Below are 20,116 nucleotides of genomic sequence, written 5' to 3'. Positions count from 1 at the left end.
CGATATGATAGCCGGTGTGGTTGCTTCAATGTGGTGCCATTCGTGCTTGTTGTAGTTTTAATTTAATTTATTCGTATTTTTTTATTTATTTTTTTAGTTTCATTTTTATAGTGTATCATGTGGGTATTGTGTGTTTAGTATTGATGCAATATATCGGTGAACAACACCCACTTACCCCGGCCCCTCCATTTTGGTTGGTATATACCCCCTCATCTCTTGTAAATTTTAAGAGTACAAAGTGTAAGCTCAGAGGATATCGATTTAGTGGACTCGGTGTTTGCTTTAGTGTGTTTGATCCTGTTAATTACAACAAGAGTGTTGGCAACACTCACCACATCACATTTTCATCCTTTTACTTTCAACCAACTTCTTTACGTCACCTCATTCATCCTTTCATTCCATAAAATTATTCTTTGATTTAGTGGAAGTAAGAAGGATGCATGAAATGAAAAAAAAGAAGAAGAAGAAGAAGTGAAATGAGAGGTGACTCAAAAGAAAAGAGGGCTGACACTCTTTGGAGATGCCACGTCCCATGTGATTTCTTGGTATTAAAATACCCGCTATCCGCTAAAGTTCCAACTAAATTAACCCCATATCCAAAAATAAAATACTAGGAAATTAATTTAATGTTAAAACTATAAAAGGGGTTAATTTCTTTTACCTTAAAAAACTTTGGGGTGTTAAAACTCTCCCCCACTTGGAACGGATCATGGCCTCGTGATCCAAGCCATATGCAAAGACGAATAGTAAACTAGGACGTCATTCTCAGATTCCCTTGTACAATCGGACATCCTACCATGCTTCCACAGTATCTTGTAAGTTCTCACCGTCTTATTTTGCACTCTTCTAAGCTCTTCCTCGACTATGGCAATCGGCTCTTCAATATAGCTCAACTTATTATCGACCTCAATCTCACTCAATGGCACATAGGAAGACTCGTCGGCAAGGCATTTTCTAAGATGTGACACATGAAAAGTAGGGTGAATTCCCGATAACTCTTCCGGTAGTTCCAACCGGTAAGCAACCTTGCCAACCTTAGCCAAAATTTTGAACGGGCCAATAAAACGAGGACTCAATTTTCCACGCTTCCTAAATCGTAGAACGCCTTTCCAAGGTAAAACTTTCAACAAAACACGATCACCTACTTGAAATTCAATTGGTCTTCTCCTTTTATCCGCATATGACTTTTGCCGATCCTGAGCCGCCTTAAGTCTTTCCTTGATCACATCAATCTTTTCGATGGTTTTCAACACTACTTCCGTGCCCCCTATTTCTCTTTGACCTACTTCTCCCCAACAAATTGGAGATCGACACTTTCTTCCGTACAACATCTCATGCAGTGTTTGAATACTAGAATGGTAACTATTGTTGTATGAGAATTCTACCAAAAGGCAAGTGAAGATCCCAAGTGCCTCCCAAATCGATTATACATGCCCGAAGCATGTCTTCAAGTGTTTGGACGGTTCTCTCACTTTGACCATCTGTTTGTGGGTGATAGGCGGTGTTAAGCTTGAGCTTGGTGCCCATATCATCGTGGAATTTCCGCCAAAAGTGAGAAGTGAAACAAGTGTCTCTATCCGAAACAATGGAGATAGGAACTCCATGTCTAGCTACAACCTCTTTCACGTATATCTTTGCCAACACTTCGGATGATGATGTCTCACGGATAGGAAGAAACAAGGCACTCTTGGTCAAGCTATCTACTATTACCCAAATCGTATCGAATTGATTTCTAGGCGTCTTAGGCAATTTAGTGATGAAATCCATGGTGATTTCCTCCTACTTCCATTTGGGGATTTCCAACGGTTGCAACATACCATAAGACTTTTGATGCTCCGCTTTCACTTGTGCACAAGTCAAGCATTTTTCAACATACTTCACCACATCTCGCTTCATACCGGGCCACCAATATTCCACCTTCAAATCATGATACATCTTTGTAGCACCGGGGTGGATGGAGTACTTGGATTTGTGAGCCTCATCAAGTAGAACTTGCTTCAACTCACAAGAAAATGGAACCCAAATCCTCCCAAAATGTAAGGTAAGGCCACGAGAATCCTTAGAAAAGTATTGAATTTAACCTTGAATTCTTTCTCTTTTAGGATCCCGTTGTAAAGCCCGTTCTTGAGCTTCCTTTATTTGCTCAAGGAATTCATTGGTGATCAAAACCCATAGGGGAAAAACAACTAAAGCATGATGGGAACTTTTCCGACTCAAGGCGTCTGCCACAACATTAGCCTTTCCGGGATGGTACAAGATCTCAAAATCATAATCTTTCAAAAGATCTAACCATCTTCTTTGGCGATTATTGAGATCTCGTTGTTCAAAGAAATATTTGACGCTTTTATGATCGGAGTATATGGTGAATTTGACTCCATAGAGGTAATGGCGCCAAATTTTCAAAGCAAAGACCATCGCCGCTAACTCCAAATCATGGGTAGGGTACCGTTTCTCATGCTCTTTCAATTGCCTCGAAGCATAGGCAATGACTTTACCCCGTTGCATAAGAACACAACCAAGGCCATTAGATGATGCATCACAATACACTACCATATCTTCAAGACCATCGGGTAAGACAAGAACTGATGCTTGACTTAATATTTCTCGAAGTTGTTGGAAAGCCATTTCTTGCTCGCTTTTCCATTCAAACCTGATGTTCTTTCGAGTCAACTTGGTCAATGGAGAAGCTATTCATGAGAAGTCTTGGATGAAGCGACGGTAATAACCCGCTAGACCAAGAAAACTTCTAATTTCCGACGGATTCTCAGGTTGCTCCCACTTCATCACCGCGCTAATCTTATCCGGATCCACCATGATTCCTTCACTATTAACAACATGGCCAAGAAATTGCACCTCCCTTAGCCAAAATTTACATTTGGAGAATTTGGCATAGAGTTTCTCCTTACGTAGAGTTTCCAACACTTCCCTTAAATGAGCTTCATGGTCGGAGGAACTTTTGGAGTAAATGAGAATATCATCAATGAAAACGATCACGGACTTATCGAGCATAGGATGACAAACACGGTTCATAAGATCCATGAAAGCCGCGGGAGCATTTGTGAGTCCAAAAGGCATAACAACAAACTCAAAATGACCATAACGGGCCCGAAAGGCGGTTTTAGGAATATCTTCATCACGTACTTTGAGTTGATGGTAACTTGAACGAAGATCGATTTTTGAAAAATACGAAGCTCATTGAAGTTGATCAAATAAATCATCAATTCTAGGCAAAGGATATTTGTTCTTTACGGTGACCTTGTTGAGTTCTCGATAATCGATGCACATACGCATGCTTCCATCCTTCTTCTTGACAAATAGTACCGGTGCACCCCAAGGAGAGTTACTAGGTCGAATGAAACCCTTATCAAGCACTTCTTGGAGTTGTTTCATCATTTCTTGCATTTCTGTTGGAGCCAAACGGTAAGGAGCTTTAGCAATGGGGTTAGCCCCCGGAGTGAGATCAATGGAGAATTCAACTTGTCGTTTGGGAGGAATGCCCGACAAGTCTTCGAGAAAAACATCGACAAAATCTTTAACAATGGGAATGTCTTCGATAGAAAGGGGTTTCTTCTCAACATTAACGATGTGAGCAAGATAAGCGTGACATCCATGGGATATGTAATGTTTGGCACGAGCAAAAGTGCACACGGGTATAGAAAGTTCTTTCCTATCACCATAAACCACCAAGTCTTTGCCCTTAGAGGTCTTCAAATACACCGCCTTCTCGTCACATGCGATTTTAGCGTTACAAGAGCTCAACCAATCCATACCCAAGATTATGTCAAACTTTCCCATTGGAAAAGGAATTAGATTAGCTTGGAAGAGTTCTGAAGAGATTTTGATTTCACACCCTTTATACACATCCTTTACTAATTCCATCCTACCATTACCAACCTCAACTTGCAAAGTATTTTCTAAATATGATTTAGACACGGGAATATTATGAATTACTCTGGTTGCAACAAATGATCTATTCGCCCCTGAATCAAAGAGAATTCGCATAGGGACATTATATACAAGGAATGTACCTGTGACAACATCATCCGGGTCTCTTGCTTGCTCCACAGTGAGTTGAAAAGATCTTCCACGCGGGTTTCCATGAGCTTGAGTATTTCTCCTCTCCGCCTCTTTCCTCCTTTCTTCCAGTCTTTCTTCTTCGGTCAACTTAGGGCATGAACTTCTCATATGACCCTCTTCAAAGAATTTGAAACAAACAACGGGCTTGTGAGTTTTGGACCTACATTCCCGGCTAGTATGCCCCGGCTTCCCACAAGTATAACAACCTTTCTCCACCGCCCTACATACCCCGAATGATTTTTCTTGCATTGGCGGCAAAATGGAACTCTTTTATTAGAGTGGTTTCCGTAATTCCCTTCTTGTCTAGGCCTCTTGTTTGGAGAACTTACGTCTTCATGCTTCCTTTTTAATTCACTATCATCCACCCTTGCCATTTCAATTTCGTGATCTCTAGCCACATCCGCCAACATGGAGAAAGACTCCATTTGGCATAAACTAATCTTCTCCCGCAAACTCTTCTTCAACTTCAAGTAAAATTGCTCCTTGAGCAATTGATCATTTTCTGGAAATTCTGGACAAAATTGTGCCTTGTCCAAGAATTGAGCCCGGAATTCATTTACGCTCATACTACCTTGACAATCATTGAGGAATTCACTCCTCAACTTGGTTACCTCGGCCTCCGACCGAAACTCTTTGAAAAACATTTCTTTGAATTCGGGCCATTCAACATCATCTAGCGCCCCCTTCTTAATCGCTAACAAACCATCCCACCATCTCTTCCCACTATTTCTTAGCATACCAACTGCAAAGATCACCTTCAAGTGTGAGGGGCATTGACTTGTGCGGAACGCCCCCTCGATTTCCGATATCCACCGTGTACACACAATAGGATCACGATCGCCGTGATACTCCGGTGGGTGGCACACTTCAAAATCTCAGAAAGTGAACTTCTTTTTATATATCATTTCCCCCGTCACCTCAACCTCTTTTTCATCTGAAATTTTTTTGCCTATATCTTTGGCATCCCTCTTTTTAAATTCCTGTTGCACATTGATCGCAACTTCTTCCTTAATCATTTGAGCAATGTGATCATTCACTGCTCCTTCTAATGTAGCATTCAACCGTTTGAGTAAAATAGGAGTGTACTTTTCTAAGGCCCTCCTAATTTGGTCTGAGATATCCATACTATCTTCGGCAAATAAGGGCTTTTCATCTTCATTTTGACTATGGTGCCCATCTTCGCCGTTACATTGATCAGCCATACTATAATAAGATTGAATAAACAAATTTAATTTCATAACCTATCTCTACACGCTCGACCTAAAACCAAGCCTATAGTTTTATACTAAACCGTCACAAGGTTTGATGCCGTTAGTTTATAAATTGTTAGTACTTCAATCACAATTAGGCCGGCTTCTTATTGTGCTTTAAATACTAGCAAGTGGATAAATTAGCATCATCAAACGCATCTTTCGGTCCCATATAAAATTTCGGTCACCTAAGGTCGAGTCTCAACTAAGGTTTAAGTCTAGGCAATCTCTACACGGAGAATACCTAAATCCCTTAAACCTTGGCTCTGATACCAACTTGAAAGGACCCGACTCCATAAACCGAAAATACAAGATTTTTTTTTTATAACCCACTGCTCCGCAGTGGGTTGAGAACTCCCCACTGCACCGCAGTGGGAATCCTCGGAACAAAATGGGAAAAAGTTCCACTGCGCCGCAGTGGGTTTGACACTCTCCCACTGCGCCGCAGTGGGAGGAACTGAAAATAAAGACGAGGAAAACCACTGCGCCGCAGTGGGTGTAGGGATGGCAAATAAACTCGTACCCGACGGGGAAATCCGAAACCCGACATTTTTGGGTTGGGTTCGGGTTCGGGTACGCGGGTCTAGGGCTGGGTATGGGGATGATTTTAGATTTTTTTGCGGGTTCGGGTCCGGGGATTGTTTTAGATTAAAACCCGCTTACCCGCCCCAAACCCGTATACCTGACCCGTTTATGTTAAACTACATAATAATAATCATAAAAATAGTATGTTTATTTTTAATTATTTTAAAAGGTATGAAATACTAGCTTGCCTAACACTAACACATGAATACTATTTGATAAGCCACACTAATGGGTTTAATAGTTTCAGTCAACATGGTTATACTTGTACATAATCAACTAGTTACAGATAAATTTCATACTTGCTGAGAAAAGTCTTGAAGTTTAATAATGTTAATTTAGTTAATTATGAAACAAAGTTTTGCATTAAAAAAACATGAAAGGATTTTTTTATAACGGATACCCGATTACCTATGGGGAAACCCGTTACCCGACAGTTACCAAGTAAATGGGGACCCGTCGGGTCTGGGTTTGGGACGGGGTTTTTTAATCGGGTTTGGGTCCGGGATCGTGTAAACCCGGACCATACCCGGCCCGTTGCCATCCCTAGGTGGGACTAGAAATTGTGGGGCATATTCAATGTATTTGCTATAGTATAGGGACGTGATATGTTACAACAAAGTTTGATCATTTACCACTACTTATGTTGTATATAATTGTAAAGTATGTTATATGTATTATTTGTACTTTTGCGTATGGCTACGTTTTGATGTGTACATATTATTTGTGTACTTTTTAGAAAAATAATGATCAAGTATATCTAAACTGAAAAATGCAAAATTGAAGCCTTTAAGATTTCACCTAGCCTACAAAAAAATTATATCTTTCTATATAGGGATGGCAAAAATACCCAAACCCGACGGGGAATCCCGATACCCGAAATATTTGGGTCGGGTCGGGGCAAGCTTATCGGGTCTCGGGTCGGGTTTCGGGGCAATTATCGGGTTTTTATTCGGTTCGGGACAGGGACCAGGGCATGCTTACCCCGACCTGACCTGAACTCGATAAGATATATATAAATATACAGACTTATATACATTCAATAAAAGCATAATAAATACCACTAAATAAATAAAATTACTCTAGTTTTACTTGAGCCAGAGTCCATTACATGACTTATTTCCTTCGATTCACATGACATAAATGAAGTTAGCCAAGTTAGCCTTTGTTGAAAGTCATATTCAGTTAACATTCGGCTTGTATTACTTCTGTTATAACTTTCAATTCTACTTTTGCATGTATTAGCTATAGTTTTAGTTTACTACAGCAAGTCGACATCTGTTTGATATACTATAAAACTTGCTTAATATCGGGTCGGGTTTCAGGTATAATAACGGGGATCGGGTATCGGGTCAGTTTTGGGCTTTATTTTACCCCCGATGGGGATCCTTGATAAGATACCCGACGGGGATCGGGGCGGGTTCGGGTAGTGGTTTTCTTATCGGGTTTGGGTTTACTACTACCCGCCCCGAACCTGCCCCGTTGCCATTCCTAAGTGGGTGAAACCATCCCCACTGCGCCGCAGTGGACTACCTGATCAGCAAACAAATTCCATTTTTGACACTTGACCCAATTTGCAATCCTTACCATGACACAATGAACTTCAAAGCTATATTCCAGAAATTTCTAACAACATATTAGACACAATTCAAACACATTTACAACATGACTTGCTTCATTCCCATGAACACTATCAAAAGGGTCAGTTACCCACTTTGACATGATTTTCGCACAAAACTTTATTACAACCATCCCAAAAAAAACTTGGACTTAGCCATTTGCACAATTTTTAACACAACATGACCATCAAGACAAAATGTATCAAAGCCAAAAGGAGAGGGACTTCTAAGTCTCTAAAACCAAAATTTGCCATTCATCCAAGAATAACCTAATACCTTCAAGTCTTGTAAAAGTCAACTTCAAGCTCTAACAATCCTTCAAATCAACACACTAGTTCCTTTTTCCGGAACTACCTATAAAAGGGTAAGCAACTAAAATATAAGCAAAGGCTTAGTGAATACACTTGCATACATTTACGAATACGAAGGAAGACACGTGCAAAGACTTTCACATGTAACCTATGACACCGTCGTGTCACATTTACATGCTCACTTTGCACACTAACAATACATATATGGATCCATATAAGCTAAACAACATAATCATGATCATCTATCGGGGTTATTAGGCCACCGGAGGTTCTTAGGCCTCAATCGATCAACTATCGGGGTTCTTAGGCCCTAGAGGTTCTTAGGCCTCATAAACTATGCCCCACATGGGCTTAACGCCAAATCAATTACCATGCTTGGAACATTCACATCTCATGGTAATTGACCCAACGTATACATAAAGGTATGCAAATATACTCACCTCCTCCGAAACAAAGATAATAACGCTAAATAGACAAGCACAAGCAAGCTTCAACCTATAATCATATCATAAAATGCATAAGCTTACATTCACATTTGACTAGCTCAACCTAGTCATGCTCAATCACTAGCCTTTCTAAACCCAAAACCAAACCCATTTGTCATTGAGTTATTCCCATTCTTACAATAACACTAGGTAGCTCAATCTACCATTTTCATCATCATTTCAATAGCTAGCAAAACTTCTTCTTTTCTCATAAATTCAATTTATCATAAGAACTTATCAATTTCATAATCAAACACATTATATAACTCAATGACAACTAGGTTAACTAAGGAATTGGGGAAAATGAACCACAATCCAATTTCTAGCAAAACCTCAAATTTGGTTCCTTCATGAACCCTAATTTCAAAAGAAAAAGATAAAGCTAAATTGGGGGAAATTCCTTACCTCAACAAACAAGACAATTACTTAGGGTTTTCAATTCACAATTTCTTCCTTTTTTTTCTCTTAAATTTCGGCCACCTCCACCACATATCCACAAACCCTAACTTTTTAATCTTGCTTGATAAGCGTTGTTAATGATGATTATTATTTTGATTTCTACCTTGGGCTTGGAATATTATTCTTTGATTTAGTGGAAGTAAGAAGGATGCATGAAATGAAGAAAAAGAAGAAGAAGAAGAAGTGAAATGGGAGGTGACTCAAAAGAAAAGAGGGCTGACACTCTTTTGAGATGCTACGTCCCATGTGATTTCTTGGTATTAAAATACCCGCTATCTGCTAAAGTTCTAACTAAATTAAGCCCATATCCAAAAACAAAATACTAGGAAATTAATTTAATGTTAAAACTATAAAAGGGGTCAATTTCTTTTACCTTAAAAATCTTTGGGGTGTTACATATCCACGTGCGCGGGTTAACAGATTAGAGCAAATGTCCGTTTGCATAAAGGACTGGATGTGATCCTTGTCATCCCCAAAAGGATTGTCAATGTCATTTTGAATAGTTAAGGATGAAACTTGATTATTAGGGTAAACCACAAGGACGACTTCGGCCGTTTACTCTAAATGCTGAATAAAATAGTTGATAGTCCTCATTTCCATTATCATTAGCATCTCCAATTGAGCTTTCTGCAATGATTGGTTTTCTTTTCTTCTTTTTTTTAACCAACAAAAATGAATTTTATTGATCAACAAAGCTAGCAAGGAGCTAGTTAAATTACAAGTACAAGACATAGATAAAAAGACTAGAGAAGTAATACAACTTAGAACGAGCTAGCTAGGTCCATTACACAAACTACTGCAATCAACCTCCAATCTATTTGCTCTTGTTCTAATCTACAAAAACGCCAAGGATCGTATCTCTTCAAATAGGAATTCAGGAGAGATGTAAGTGTTACTATGCACCAAGTTGTTTTTAGCTCTCCATATATATATATATATATATACACTCCATATTGCAATCATAATAATATTTTTTGTCATTTTTTTCCATCTTTTATGCCTTACGCATAATGTTTTCTATAAAGCTTGACTAATCATAAAGCTTTTACACAAGTTTTTATGAGTGAAAATATTTTTCAATACATTAAGAAATTTTAAATATTTAGAAAAAATTTACACTCTCTTTATTCTTTATTTTATAATTAATATTATCTAATAACTAGATTATTTTCACGCGTAATACGCGAGATCAACATATTAAGTATTCATAGTAATAACATATTAATAGTTATTATAAAGACGTCAAAATACGATAACATTGTTATTTAAAAATTGTTATGTTGAAGGTGATTAAATAGTAAGATTCGTATCTTTATATAATTTGTTATTATTATTAGAGTAAATTACTGAAATGGTACCTCACGTTTGGCACATATTACTGATTTCATACCTTTCCTTTTGAAATTACGCTGATCATACCCCATGTATTCAATTATCCACTCGCACCATACTTTTCCCCAACGTCGTCATAATGCCGTTAAAACCCCCTCACGTGACTTGCACGTGAGGGGTAAAAATGTAATTTCGCCACCTGCAGATGCTTTTAAATACTAATTTACGTTCCAAAACCACCACATTTTCTCCCAAAATTCTCTTCCCCCCTTTTTCATACTTTCCCACCAAAAAATTAGGGTTTTTGGCCCTAAATCGACCAACACAACATGGTGATTTGTTGGTGTGGAAGGAAGGCAATAGTTCGTACTTCATGGACTGACATTAATCCTGGACGTCGATTCTACTATTGTCCACAACGGGTACCAATTTTTGCCCTAAGTTTTTCCAATTATTTGATTTAATTTTCGAATTAATTGGTAGCAGGGGTCAAGTTGTAGATTCATAGGATGGGTTGATCCTGCTATGTGCCCTCGATCAGTGGCTATCATCCCTGGTTTATTGTGTTCGAAGAATGCGGTGGATGCCAAGTTAAAAGCAAGTGAAAATCAAGTTTCAAGATAGAAGCTTTATTTGCTAGTTAGTTGGATCTTTTTTGTAGTTGTGATCCTTGTAGTATGCCACTGAAGTGAAAATCAAGTTTCAATTTTATTTTGTTTTAGCTATCTTTGAAGCAAGTGAAAATCAGTTGTTGTTGTTGTAGTTTTTGAAGTATTTTTAAGTTAGTATCTGTATCTTTTGCTTGTAATTTCATGAATATTAATGAATGATGGGGTTTTAGTATATTAGTCTTAACAACACAACAACCACAGAGAAATTAGTATGCTCTGTTCTTTTGCTTGTAATTTCATGAATATCTTTTGCTTGTAATTTCATTAATAAGTTAGTATGCTCTGTTCTTTGTTTATTATCTTTTGGTACATGTAATTAAAGAACAACAATTAAACACAAAAAAAAAGAAATAAAAACAAACAGTTCAAACAATACAATTACATAATGCAGAGAAATTAGTCTTAACAACACAACAACCACAGAGACATTAAAACACCCAATGCAGTTCAAACAATACAAATGCACAATGCAGAGAAATTGAAACAGAGAAATTAAAACAACAAAATGCATAGTCTTAACAACACAACAACACAATGCAATTCAAACAATACAATAGCATAGTCTTAACAACACAACAACATAATAGCACATAGAACTAGTTTCAAAGAAGAAATTAAAACACCTAATTGCAGTTCAAAAGACATAAAAACATAAGCTTATTCTAACACCATGGCTTGATCTTTGGATCATCCAGGACCTGGGATTTTTTTGGCAAGCATATTCTTCAAAATTCTTTCACTTTTGCCTCTAACCTTCTTGCCACCATTTACACCATATCTGTAAACTTTCCCTTGACTGCTACCACCCACTTGATTTTGACTTTGAGTTTGTTTACACATTTGACTTTGAGGTTGACTGCTAGGTTGAGCTTGAGGTTGACTGTTGCTTTTAGGTTTAGGTTGAGGTTGACTGCTGCTTTTAGGTTTAGGTTGTCTTTTAGCTTGAGTTTGAGGTTGACTGCTGCTAGTTGGTTTAGATTGTCTCATAGGTTTTCTTTTAGGTTGACTGCTGCTTCCTTGAACTTGTGGTTGACTGTTGCTACCTTGACCAACACATGTTCTTGAATTGTGGCCCTTGTTACCACAAATCCTGCACTTACCAAGCTGCATTTTCTTTGTCATCTTCCCATCTTTAACCAAATCTTCCATCTCATATACACCCCTCTTTCTCTTTTTTTCTTGGTCTGCCTGCTTGCTTATGATGGACATGAGGTGTTAGAGTGGTTGGGCATCTAGACTTAGGCCAGGTTGTGTTGCCTGTTACAGGACTAACTTTGAAGCTATAAGCATGCTTCCATGTATCCAACCAATAGCACCTATGAGCCCATGATTCTGGTATACCAGGATTCATTTGATTTTTCCTCATATTATAGTTAGCAGCCACAACATGCTTGCATGGAAGTCCATTCAATTTTTCCATTTTCGACAAGTACAAGTCATTGTGGTGGTATTCACAATAACTTGTTCACCCCAAGGTCCATGAACTTGGTATTTGTCACCACCATTCCAGATTGTCTTGCAAGCATGTGCCTCTTTCATTATCACTTTCATTAATTCAGTTGCAGCAGGTGTAAGTGGACCCTTACTTTTCTCAATGACCTTCTGTACAGTCACAATTCTCTTCATAAAATACTCCCTAATGAAATCTATGCATGCAATAATAGGCTTGTCTCTGGCCTTCACTAAGTCTTTGTTTAAAACTTCACAAAGATTGTTCAACAACATGTCTGACTTACACCTTCCTGTCTATTTTAAGTATATAAATGTTTGACATTTTTCCCTAAATACTTAAAGGTAAATACATATAAAGGAAACCATAAAACCATACCAGAAAAGTGTGACCTTGCCCAGTGTTTGGGAGGAATTTTGCTCAACCAGTTAAAGGCATCCACATTAAGGTTTTTCATTTCTTGCATATGGTTTTCAAACTGCTGGACTGTGGTTGCCACTGCACATCTCCATAGAATGTATTTATAAGCCTTTCCTCTCCAATACAGTTTCATGTTATCATGAATGTGTTTGAGGCAATATCTATGTTCAGCAGATGGGAATACATTGCTAACTGCTTGAATTATACCCTGTTTAATACAGCTTAATATAAAGTGAAGTTTAATAAACAATTTAATAGTATACTTTAATTATTAGATTTAAAGAAATAATACAGTTTAATATAAAGTGAAGTTTAATAAGCAATTTCATAGTATACTTTAATTATTAGATTTAAAGAAATAATACAGTTTAATATAAAGGAAAGAGTAAAGGAAATACCTTTTGTCTGTCTGATATGAATGTGAAATTACATCTTTCATCCAAGTCAAGATCTGGTCCCAAACATCTAAGAAACCATGTCCAAGATTCTCTATTCTCTGTTTCAACAATAGCATATGCTATAGGGTATATCCCATTATTTGGATCAACACCCACAGCTGTTAGAACTTGTCCTGGGAAAGGGCCTTTCATAAATGCACCATCTAAGCCTACCAAATCCCTCAAACAGGCTTTGAACCCATGTTTAAGTGCTCCCAAACAGACATATATCCTTCTGAATTGTCTTGTTGGCTCATCTGCATTATTCACTGGCTCAACATCAAGAGTAATAGTTGTACCTGGATTTTGCAGCATCAATTCTTCACAATAATCCCTAAGCATCCCATGCTGTTTATGGAATGCAGATCTATTGCAGCTCTTTTTTTTGCTCTGAAAACCTTCATCTAAGAAACAGTTACCTCTAATTTTGCTTCTAATTCCTCTTGGAGTGCCTATGTAGGAATTTCAGGATTTCTGCCTATTTGATCTTTAATCTGGTTTGACCAAGGGCATTGATAATTGTGTTGTCTCCCACTTCCAGATTCCTTATCCTTTTTTACCTCAAAATTTGACTTGGGCCCACTACCTTCTGGCCCACTATCTTCAGTGTCCATAACTTTTTTCCCTTTATCCTTAGGCCCAACAGGTTGTCCCACATTCTCATCTGGCCCAATATTAATTTCACCCTTCTGAACATCACCAATATTAGTTTCACCCTTCTCAACAGGCCCAACAACCTCATCCTCTTCACCAAAAACTGGCATTATACCTTTACAAATAGCTTTGACCCTCCTTTTATCATTGTATGTAATCTTAATGCATCTTCTACTCTCTACTGCATATTTTCTTATCAGTTCTTTGATCTCTGCAGAAGTACCAAATGTTTGTGTGGCATAGAATGGAGCATGTTCAACAGAACCACCAGCTGCTACTTGTTCCTTCCTAAACCTTCTCAACTTATTTTCTCTAATCCTTTCAATATCATCACCACCAGAATCAGTATCACTATGAAAAACCTCATTGTCTATCACAGGCACCTCTTGATCATCTAGCATTATGCCCTGACACTGGTTGTTCACCCCAACATAATCAACTTGTCCATCCAAATTTAACCTATAATAAGTCATATCTACATCCACATCTTTAACCACATTATCCACTTCAACTAAAACATCCTCATCATCTTGAACTTATGCATTATCCTTCACCACATTCTCCTCTGCCTCATTATCCTTAATCACATTCTCCTCTGTCTCATTATCCTTAATCACATTCTCCTCTGCCTCATTATGGAAATCCCAGACAGTATCATTAATCACATTCTCCTCTACCACATTAACCTCTGGCTCATTATCATCTAATACAGTCTCATTAACCACATTATCCTTAACCAATGTTGCATTCAAAGTAGCAGCCTGCTCTAAACTAAATCTTCTAGCATTTGTTTTTGTTCTAACTACTGGATAATGTGTAACAAATAAAGTGACCATATTACATTCACCATCTAAAAGCTTTCTCATAAAGTTTATATCTAAATCAGATAAAATAGTCATCAATCCTAAACCCAACTCACAATGAGGTCTTTGAAATTGAATTTCTTTAATAGTTTTTAAATCATACCCCATTTCTTGTAACATTGTGTTCAATTCGATGAATGATACATAATCACTATCAACATAATCTACATATGTGGACTTACCCTGATAGTATAATCTCCCATCATTGGCATGCTTAAACTGACCCCCATGGCCATTCTCATTGTAAACATGCTAGGGTTCCCATCTGCAAGTTATAAGTAACAAAAAACTGATTAAAAATTACTGATTACTTTAAAACGGTACTACTTAAATTAAAAATACTGATAAAGTTAATAAATTTATTAGAAACTTAATAAATAAAATAAAACAGAGTATCTTCAAAAATAGCCAAAATAATAAGGGTTTTTAAGGATGAATCTTACCGTACAGCATGCCAAGATCATAATCATCGACATCTTTGGGTCGTATTTTCCAAGCCATTAAATTACCCGATCGGTTGAATCGTGTGTTTTTAGAATTAGGTTTTTTATGGTATGAAAATTGTAAATGAGAATGAAATTTGGGTATAAAAAGAGTTAAAAGCATCTGCAGGTGGCGAAATTATATTTTTACCCCTCACGTGCAAGTCACGTGAGGAGGTTTTAACGGCATTATGACGACGTTGGGGAAAAGTATGGTGCGAGTGGATAATTGAATACATGATGTATGATCAGCGTAATTTCAAAAGGAAAGATATGAAATCAGTAATATGTGCCAAACGTGAGGTACCATTTCAGTAATTTAGTCTTATTATTATGTAAATGAATTAAAAATAGTTCTTGCTAAAAAATGATAGTAATTTATCTATATAAAATCAATATCAAACTGATAACTTTAAAATATTTATTAATTTAATAAACATTACATTATACTCGTAATGACCAATGTCATTAAATATTACTCATAATAACAGTTTAATAAGTATTAATTTTTCTATATATGTTAATTGAATGACAATTTTACCATTAATTTTTTAAGGGGTTTGCTAAATACAACATTTAGAGCTGTGTTTAAGGTGTATAAATTATTTGTACATTTACCATAAAAATCAGGGGGTAGGCTTTTAATATGAAAAGTACAAGTTGTTTTATGCACATTAAATACAGCCCTTAGGGCTGTATTTAGCATTTCCCATTTTTTAAAAGTAAGTATTAATAGTGGATTAATACTCAGTAAACGCGAAGTAAAAATGTTATAAGTTTTTGAATTGATATATATATATATATTTTTAACCAAGTCTATTTAGGTGGGATGGCCAGGGATACATTCTAAATCCACTATGTGGCCGGAGGTAGATTTTTTCTAAGGTCTTGGGTTTGAGTCTTTAGTTTTTCATCTCAAGGTATTTTTCATGAGGAAGGGGTTGGAGGTCCAACTAATCACTGGTTAAAATTGCCCCCAAGACGTCCAAATTGAAACTAACTTAAAAAAAATAAAAAAATTTACTTTTAGCTAATAATTGTATATTTTTAAACGTATAACTTATGGGTTTAACCTATTATATTATATAAAAATGAAATCTATTAAAATATACTAATAAGTCATATATGAAATTCAAATGACATGGCCTTTGGAAAATTAAAAAGAAAATCAAAAAACTTAAGATAATAAGACATGGAGCCATTTATTAAATTAAAAGATGGACAAAAATCAACAAATCAAAGTTGACTTGTTGGCAACATGCTGACTTTTTGATCCGAGCGTGCGTTATGGGTTCGAAACCCGCTTATATGATTAAATATTTGAGAATTTATTTTAGAGGTATGTGGATGGGGTTTTGATTATTTGAAAATTAAATTTTTCGTGAAAATTGAAAAACTGTCAAAACAAATTGTATTCTGAATTTAACACAATGTGTTTTTAATATGTTTTTCGAAAACATATTGTGTTAAGTTCATATCACAGTGTGTTTGAACAATTTTCTGATTTACAACGCTATCAAAAACACACCGTGATTTAATACTTAACACAACGTATTTTAGATTATACAATAAAAACACAATTAAAATACATTGTGTTAAATTCAGATCACAATGTATTTTGACAGTTTTATAGTTTTCACAAAAAATTCAGTTTTCAAATGACCATTTTTTATATATAAGTAACATGGTAAATCTATGTAATATTAATATTAAACGCAATAGAAGTTTACAAAATATATGACGTCGACGTAATTTAATTAGTGACACTAATAAATAAATATCATGTCTAACAAAATTTGGGAATCATGAATGATACAAAGAGCATCTAATTAAGCGAACAAATTTCTTTAGAAATATTTAATAATCATCCAAAAAAATTTTAAATTGTTGTTATCGGTGTATTCACACGGATTAGTAATTCTAGTTTTTGATAGGAATACTGAAATAATATATTGTAGAATGTAGACAACTACCCACATCCATAACCACAACCTAAGAAGAAGGCCCATTTATTATGTAAGCCACAAATAATAATAAAAACATGTGTATTAAATGGCATGACCAGATCGATGATCGCGTTATCTGTCCCCGGCCAACCCATTTGCTTGCTAGCTAGGACTATGCACTTATTACTCCCTCCCTCCGCACACTTAATTACTATTAGTTGGATGTCTCGATCATTCCCGCCCTGATTAAGTTGTTATATATAATCTTATAGAGTATATATCTACCAATAACTATAAAACAATCCCTTAAATTTTTTTTAAAAAAGTCACAACCCTTGAATGAGAAAGAACTATTAATTCTAACCTTTCGATTATTTTTACTAACATCACTATCCTTTTTTAGATTACTAATTAAAATACTAAATGATACTAAATACTAAATACTCGTATTAAATACTAATAGCTATTGATCAAATGATTCTTCCGTAAAATATAAACTGTATTAAGGGTTGATTCTTTTTTTTTTTTTCAATTGTTAGATTACTAAATATAATAAATTATTAACCAAAGATATTATATACTCCCTCCGTCCCATTTTAATTGTCCATTTTTTACTGGTCAAGTCTTTTTTTTCCGACTTTGACCGTAAATATCTTTGTTTGTGTTATATATTAGTTGATGAAAGTTATATCAATGAAAAATACATTTAAATCTCAATCATTTCATATATATTATATCAATTGTTATAAAACACAAACAAAAATATTTACGGTCAAAGTTAGAAGAAAAAGACTCAAAAAGTTAAAATATGACACTTAATATGATACGGAAGGAGTAAAATATTATGTGTAATCGGAACAATTTTTCTGTATAATTAACAAGTCAATTGATAATTAAAATTAATATTTTAGTCTTATTTAATTAATATAATATCTATTTGGTATGTTATATTTTATTGCATACGTAAGATCTTAGATATCTATGGTCTAATACTTGTGAGAAAATAAAATCATGATCGTAAAACATGTCATTTTTTTTATAAAAGGTTTGTGTACGAATATGAATACTACTTCTAAATATTAAGAGGTGGTATAATTAAATCGATTTATTTTTATAAAAACATATGGATACATATAAGAAATCTAAATATCGTATATATCGATAAATTCAAAAAAAGGGTTGGTGGCCCATTGCTAAGTTCTTTGACCTTGGGAGATCCACCTAGGTTCGAGTCTCACTTCCAACATTTAGAGGATTTTTTGAGAGTCCTGGATTTCATCCCAGACATGCGTGTAATTTAGGAGTAGGAGTAGATTAGAATGTCGTTCTAAAAAAAGTTATTAATTTAAAAAGTTTTTTTTCGTATCATTTACAAATTTTTGAAAAATAAATTACAAAAACAAGTTTTAAGAGATATTTTTTCTCCATTTACATTAAACTTGGTCAAAAATAAGAGAATTCCCCTAGCGTTTAAGTTTAACAAAAATATTCAAATATGAACTAAATATGGATTGAAGTTAAGAAAAAAAATCATATACTTTATATATATATATATACGATCTTAAAAGTTGCAATCTTTTAGTAACTATTAACTTGTAGTTTCGTTGCAACCAATATATATATATATACCGGGATCAAAAAAGTTATTATCTTATTATTTTTATTTATTGAGGTTCACGTTTGTGTGATATCAAATTGAGATACGAACTTGTTAATTTTATCGAGGTTATTATCGAATATTAACATATAGAGGTTTTACTGCATATCCATCTATAATTGATCATTTTATGTAGAGAATTAAAGAATATATAACTTTCTTTATGAGTTCATGTAATGCACGAAACTCAAATGTGTTTGAAAGAGTATTAAATAGAGTTTTTAAAAACATTCCAAGACACACTTTAAATACTTTATACTCGTAATATAGTATAGATTATAAATAAGAAGAATTTTATATTATGTTTACACACCAAAAGTTATTGAATGTATATATATTTTATGAAAACCTAATATGCTCATCCCGCGTATTACGCGGGAAAATAATTTAGTTCAAAAATATACGAATGAGAAAATACATTGTATTCCTAGCTACACACAAACATCATATACGTTGATGATTACTACTAATTAACTATACGAGCATGGTATCTGCGGAATGGGGTGACGATGACATTAGTTGCGATGTGGTGGCGTCGACGGATGATGGTGGCGGTGGTGTCAAGTGGTGTAGGTAATTTATACAAAGATATTGATTTTTAAGAATACTGAACATCTTTTAAAAAGTTATGGAATGATTGTGTAAGTTAATTAATTAAGGGTAAAATGGTAATTTTGTATGTCTCAAAATTGTAACTTTTCAACAATAGGGTTATAATTTTTATATAGTATATATATCTTACATAAAAATACGTGCGGTTAATAATTAAACAAATAAATTAAGGTTGGTTTTCGTGGTAAGGATGTGTTTTTACTTGGACTAGCTTGGTGCCCGCGCGTTGCGACGGCTAGAAGACAACTGTCAATATTAGAAAAACCCTTGTTGAGAAAGAGAGAGGGGTTGTGATTTAGTTGATGATGGTGATGAATTGATGGCAAGGGTTGCAATAGGCAGATCGGCTGGATAAAAGTGATATATATATATATTTTTTTTGATATGAATTTCTTTTTTGTGGGTTTAAATTTTGATAGGGGTAATTTCGGCATTTAGAGGAGGAGGTGTAAAATACAATATAATTAAGGAGAGTATTATGGGAATAAAAAAAGTACTTAAAACTTAATCCCAATACCCTTTATAAGGGTTTATAGATGTACGTGAATATGTGATCTACTTAATTAACCGGGCTAAACATGAAATGTTTAGTGAAGGAATCATGATGTTTGACCATATTGCGTGCCATATATGTTGATGATATATGGTACTTGTATATAATGTAATGATAATAACTATATACAGTATACTTTTATTTTGGAAAAGAATAATACTCGTAATAATTATTATGTATACACTTAAATATAAGGGAGATGATCTGTACACCATTTATTTTTAACCGTATACCATCAAATGTGCTTTAGAATGTT

General features: G+C 35.2%; 2 protein-coding genes across 2 annotated transcripts; both read right to left on the bottom strand.

The window, feature by feature from the left end:
- Positions 1-11,473: 11,473 nt before the first annotated feature.
- Positions 11,474-11,995, bottom strand: LOC122595265 (activating signal cointegrator 1 complex subunit 2 homolog). The gene has a single exon (XM_043767604.1). The coding sequence runs from the start codon at positions 11,993-11,995 to the stop codon at positions 11,474-11,476; it is 522 nt and encodes a 173-aa protein (XP_043623539.1).
- Positions 11,996-12,193: 198 nt separating this feature from the next.
- On the bottom strand, positions 12,194-13,435 carry LOC122595263. The gene is made up of 3 exons (XM_043767599.1): positions 13,055-13,435; positions 12,615-12,864; positions 12,194-12,486 (listed from the first exon to the last, which is right to left on the bottom strand). Exons 1-3 carry the CDS (start codon positions 13,433-13,435, stop codon positions 12,194-12,196), a joined length of 924 nt encoding a protein of 307 aa, XP_043623534.1.
- Positions 13,436-20,116: the final 6,681 nt, after the last annotated feature.

The sequence above is a fragment of the Erigeron canadensis genome, chromosome 4, assembly GCF_010389155.1.
Source record: "Erigeron canadensis isolate Cc75 chromosome 4, C_canadensis_v1, whole genome shotgun sequence".
Classification (NCBI taxonomy): Eukaryota; Viridiplantae; Streptophyta; class Magnoliopsida; order Asterales; family Asteraceae; genus Erigeron; species Erigeron canadensis.
Note: the sequence above shows the minus strand (reverse complement) of the source record. Positions and strands in the feature narration are given on the sequence as shown.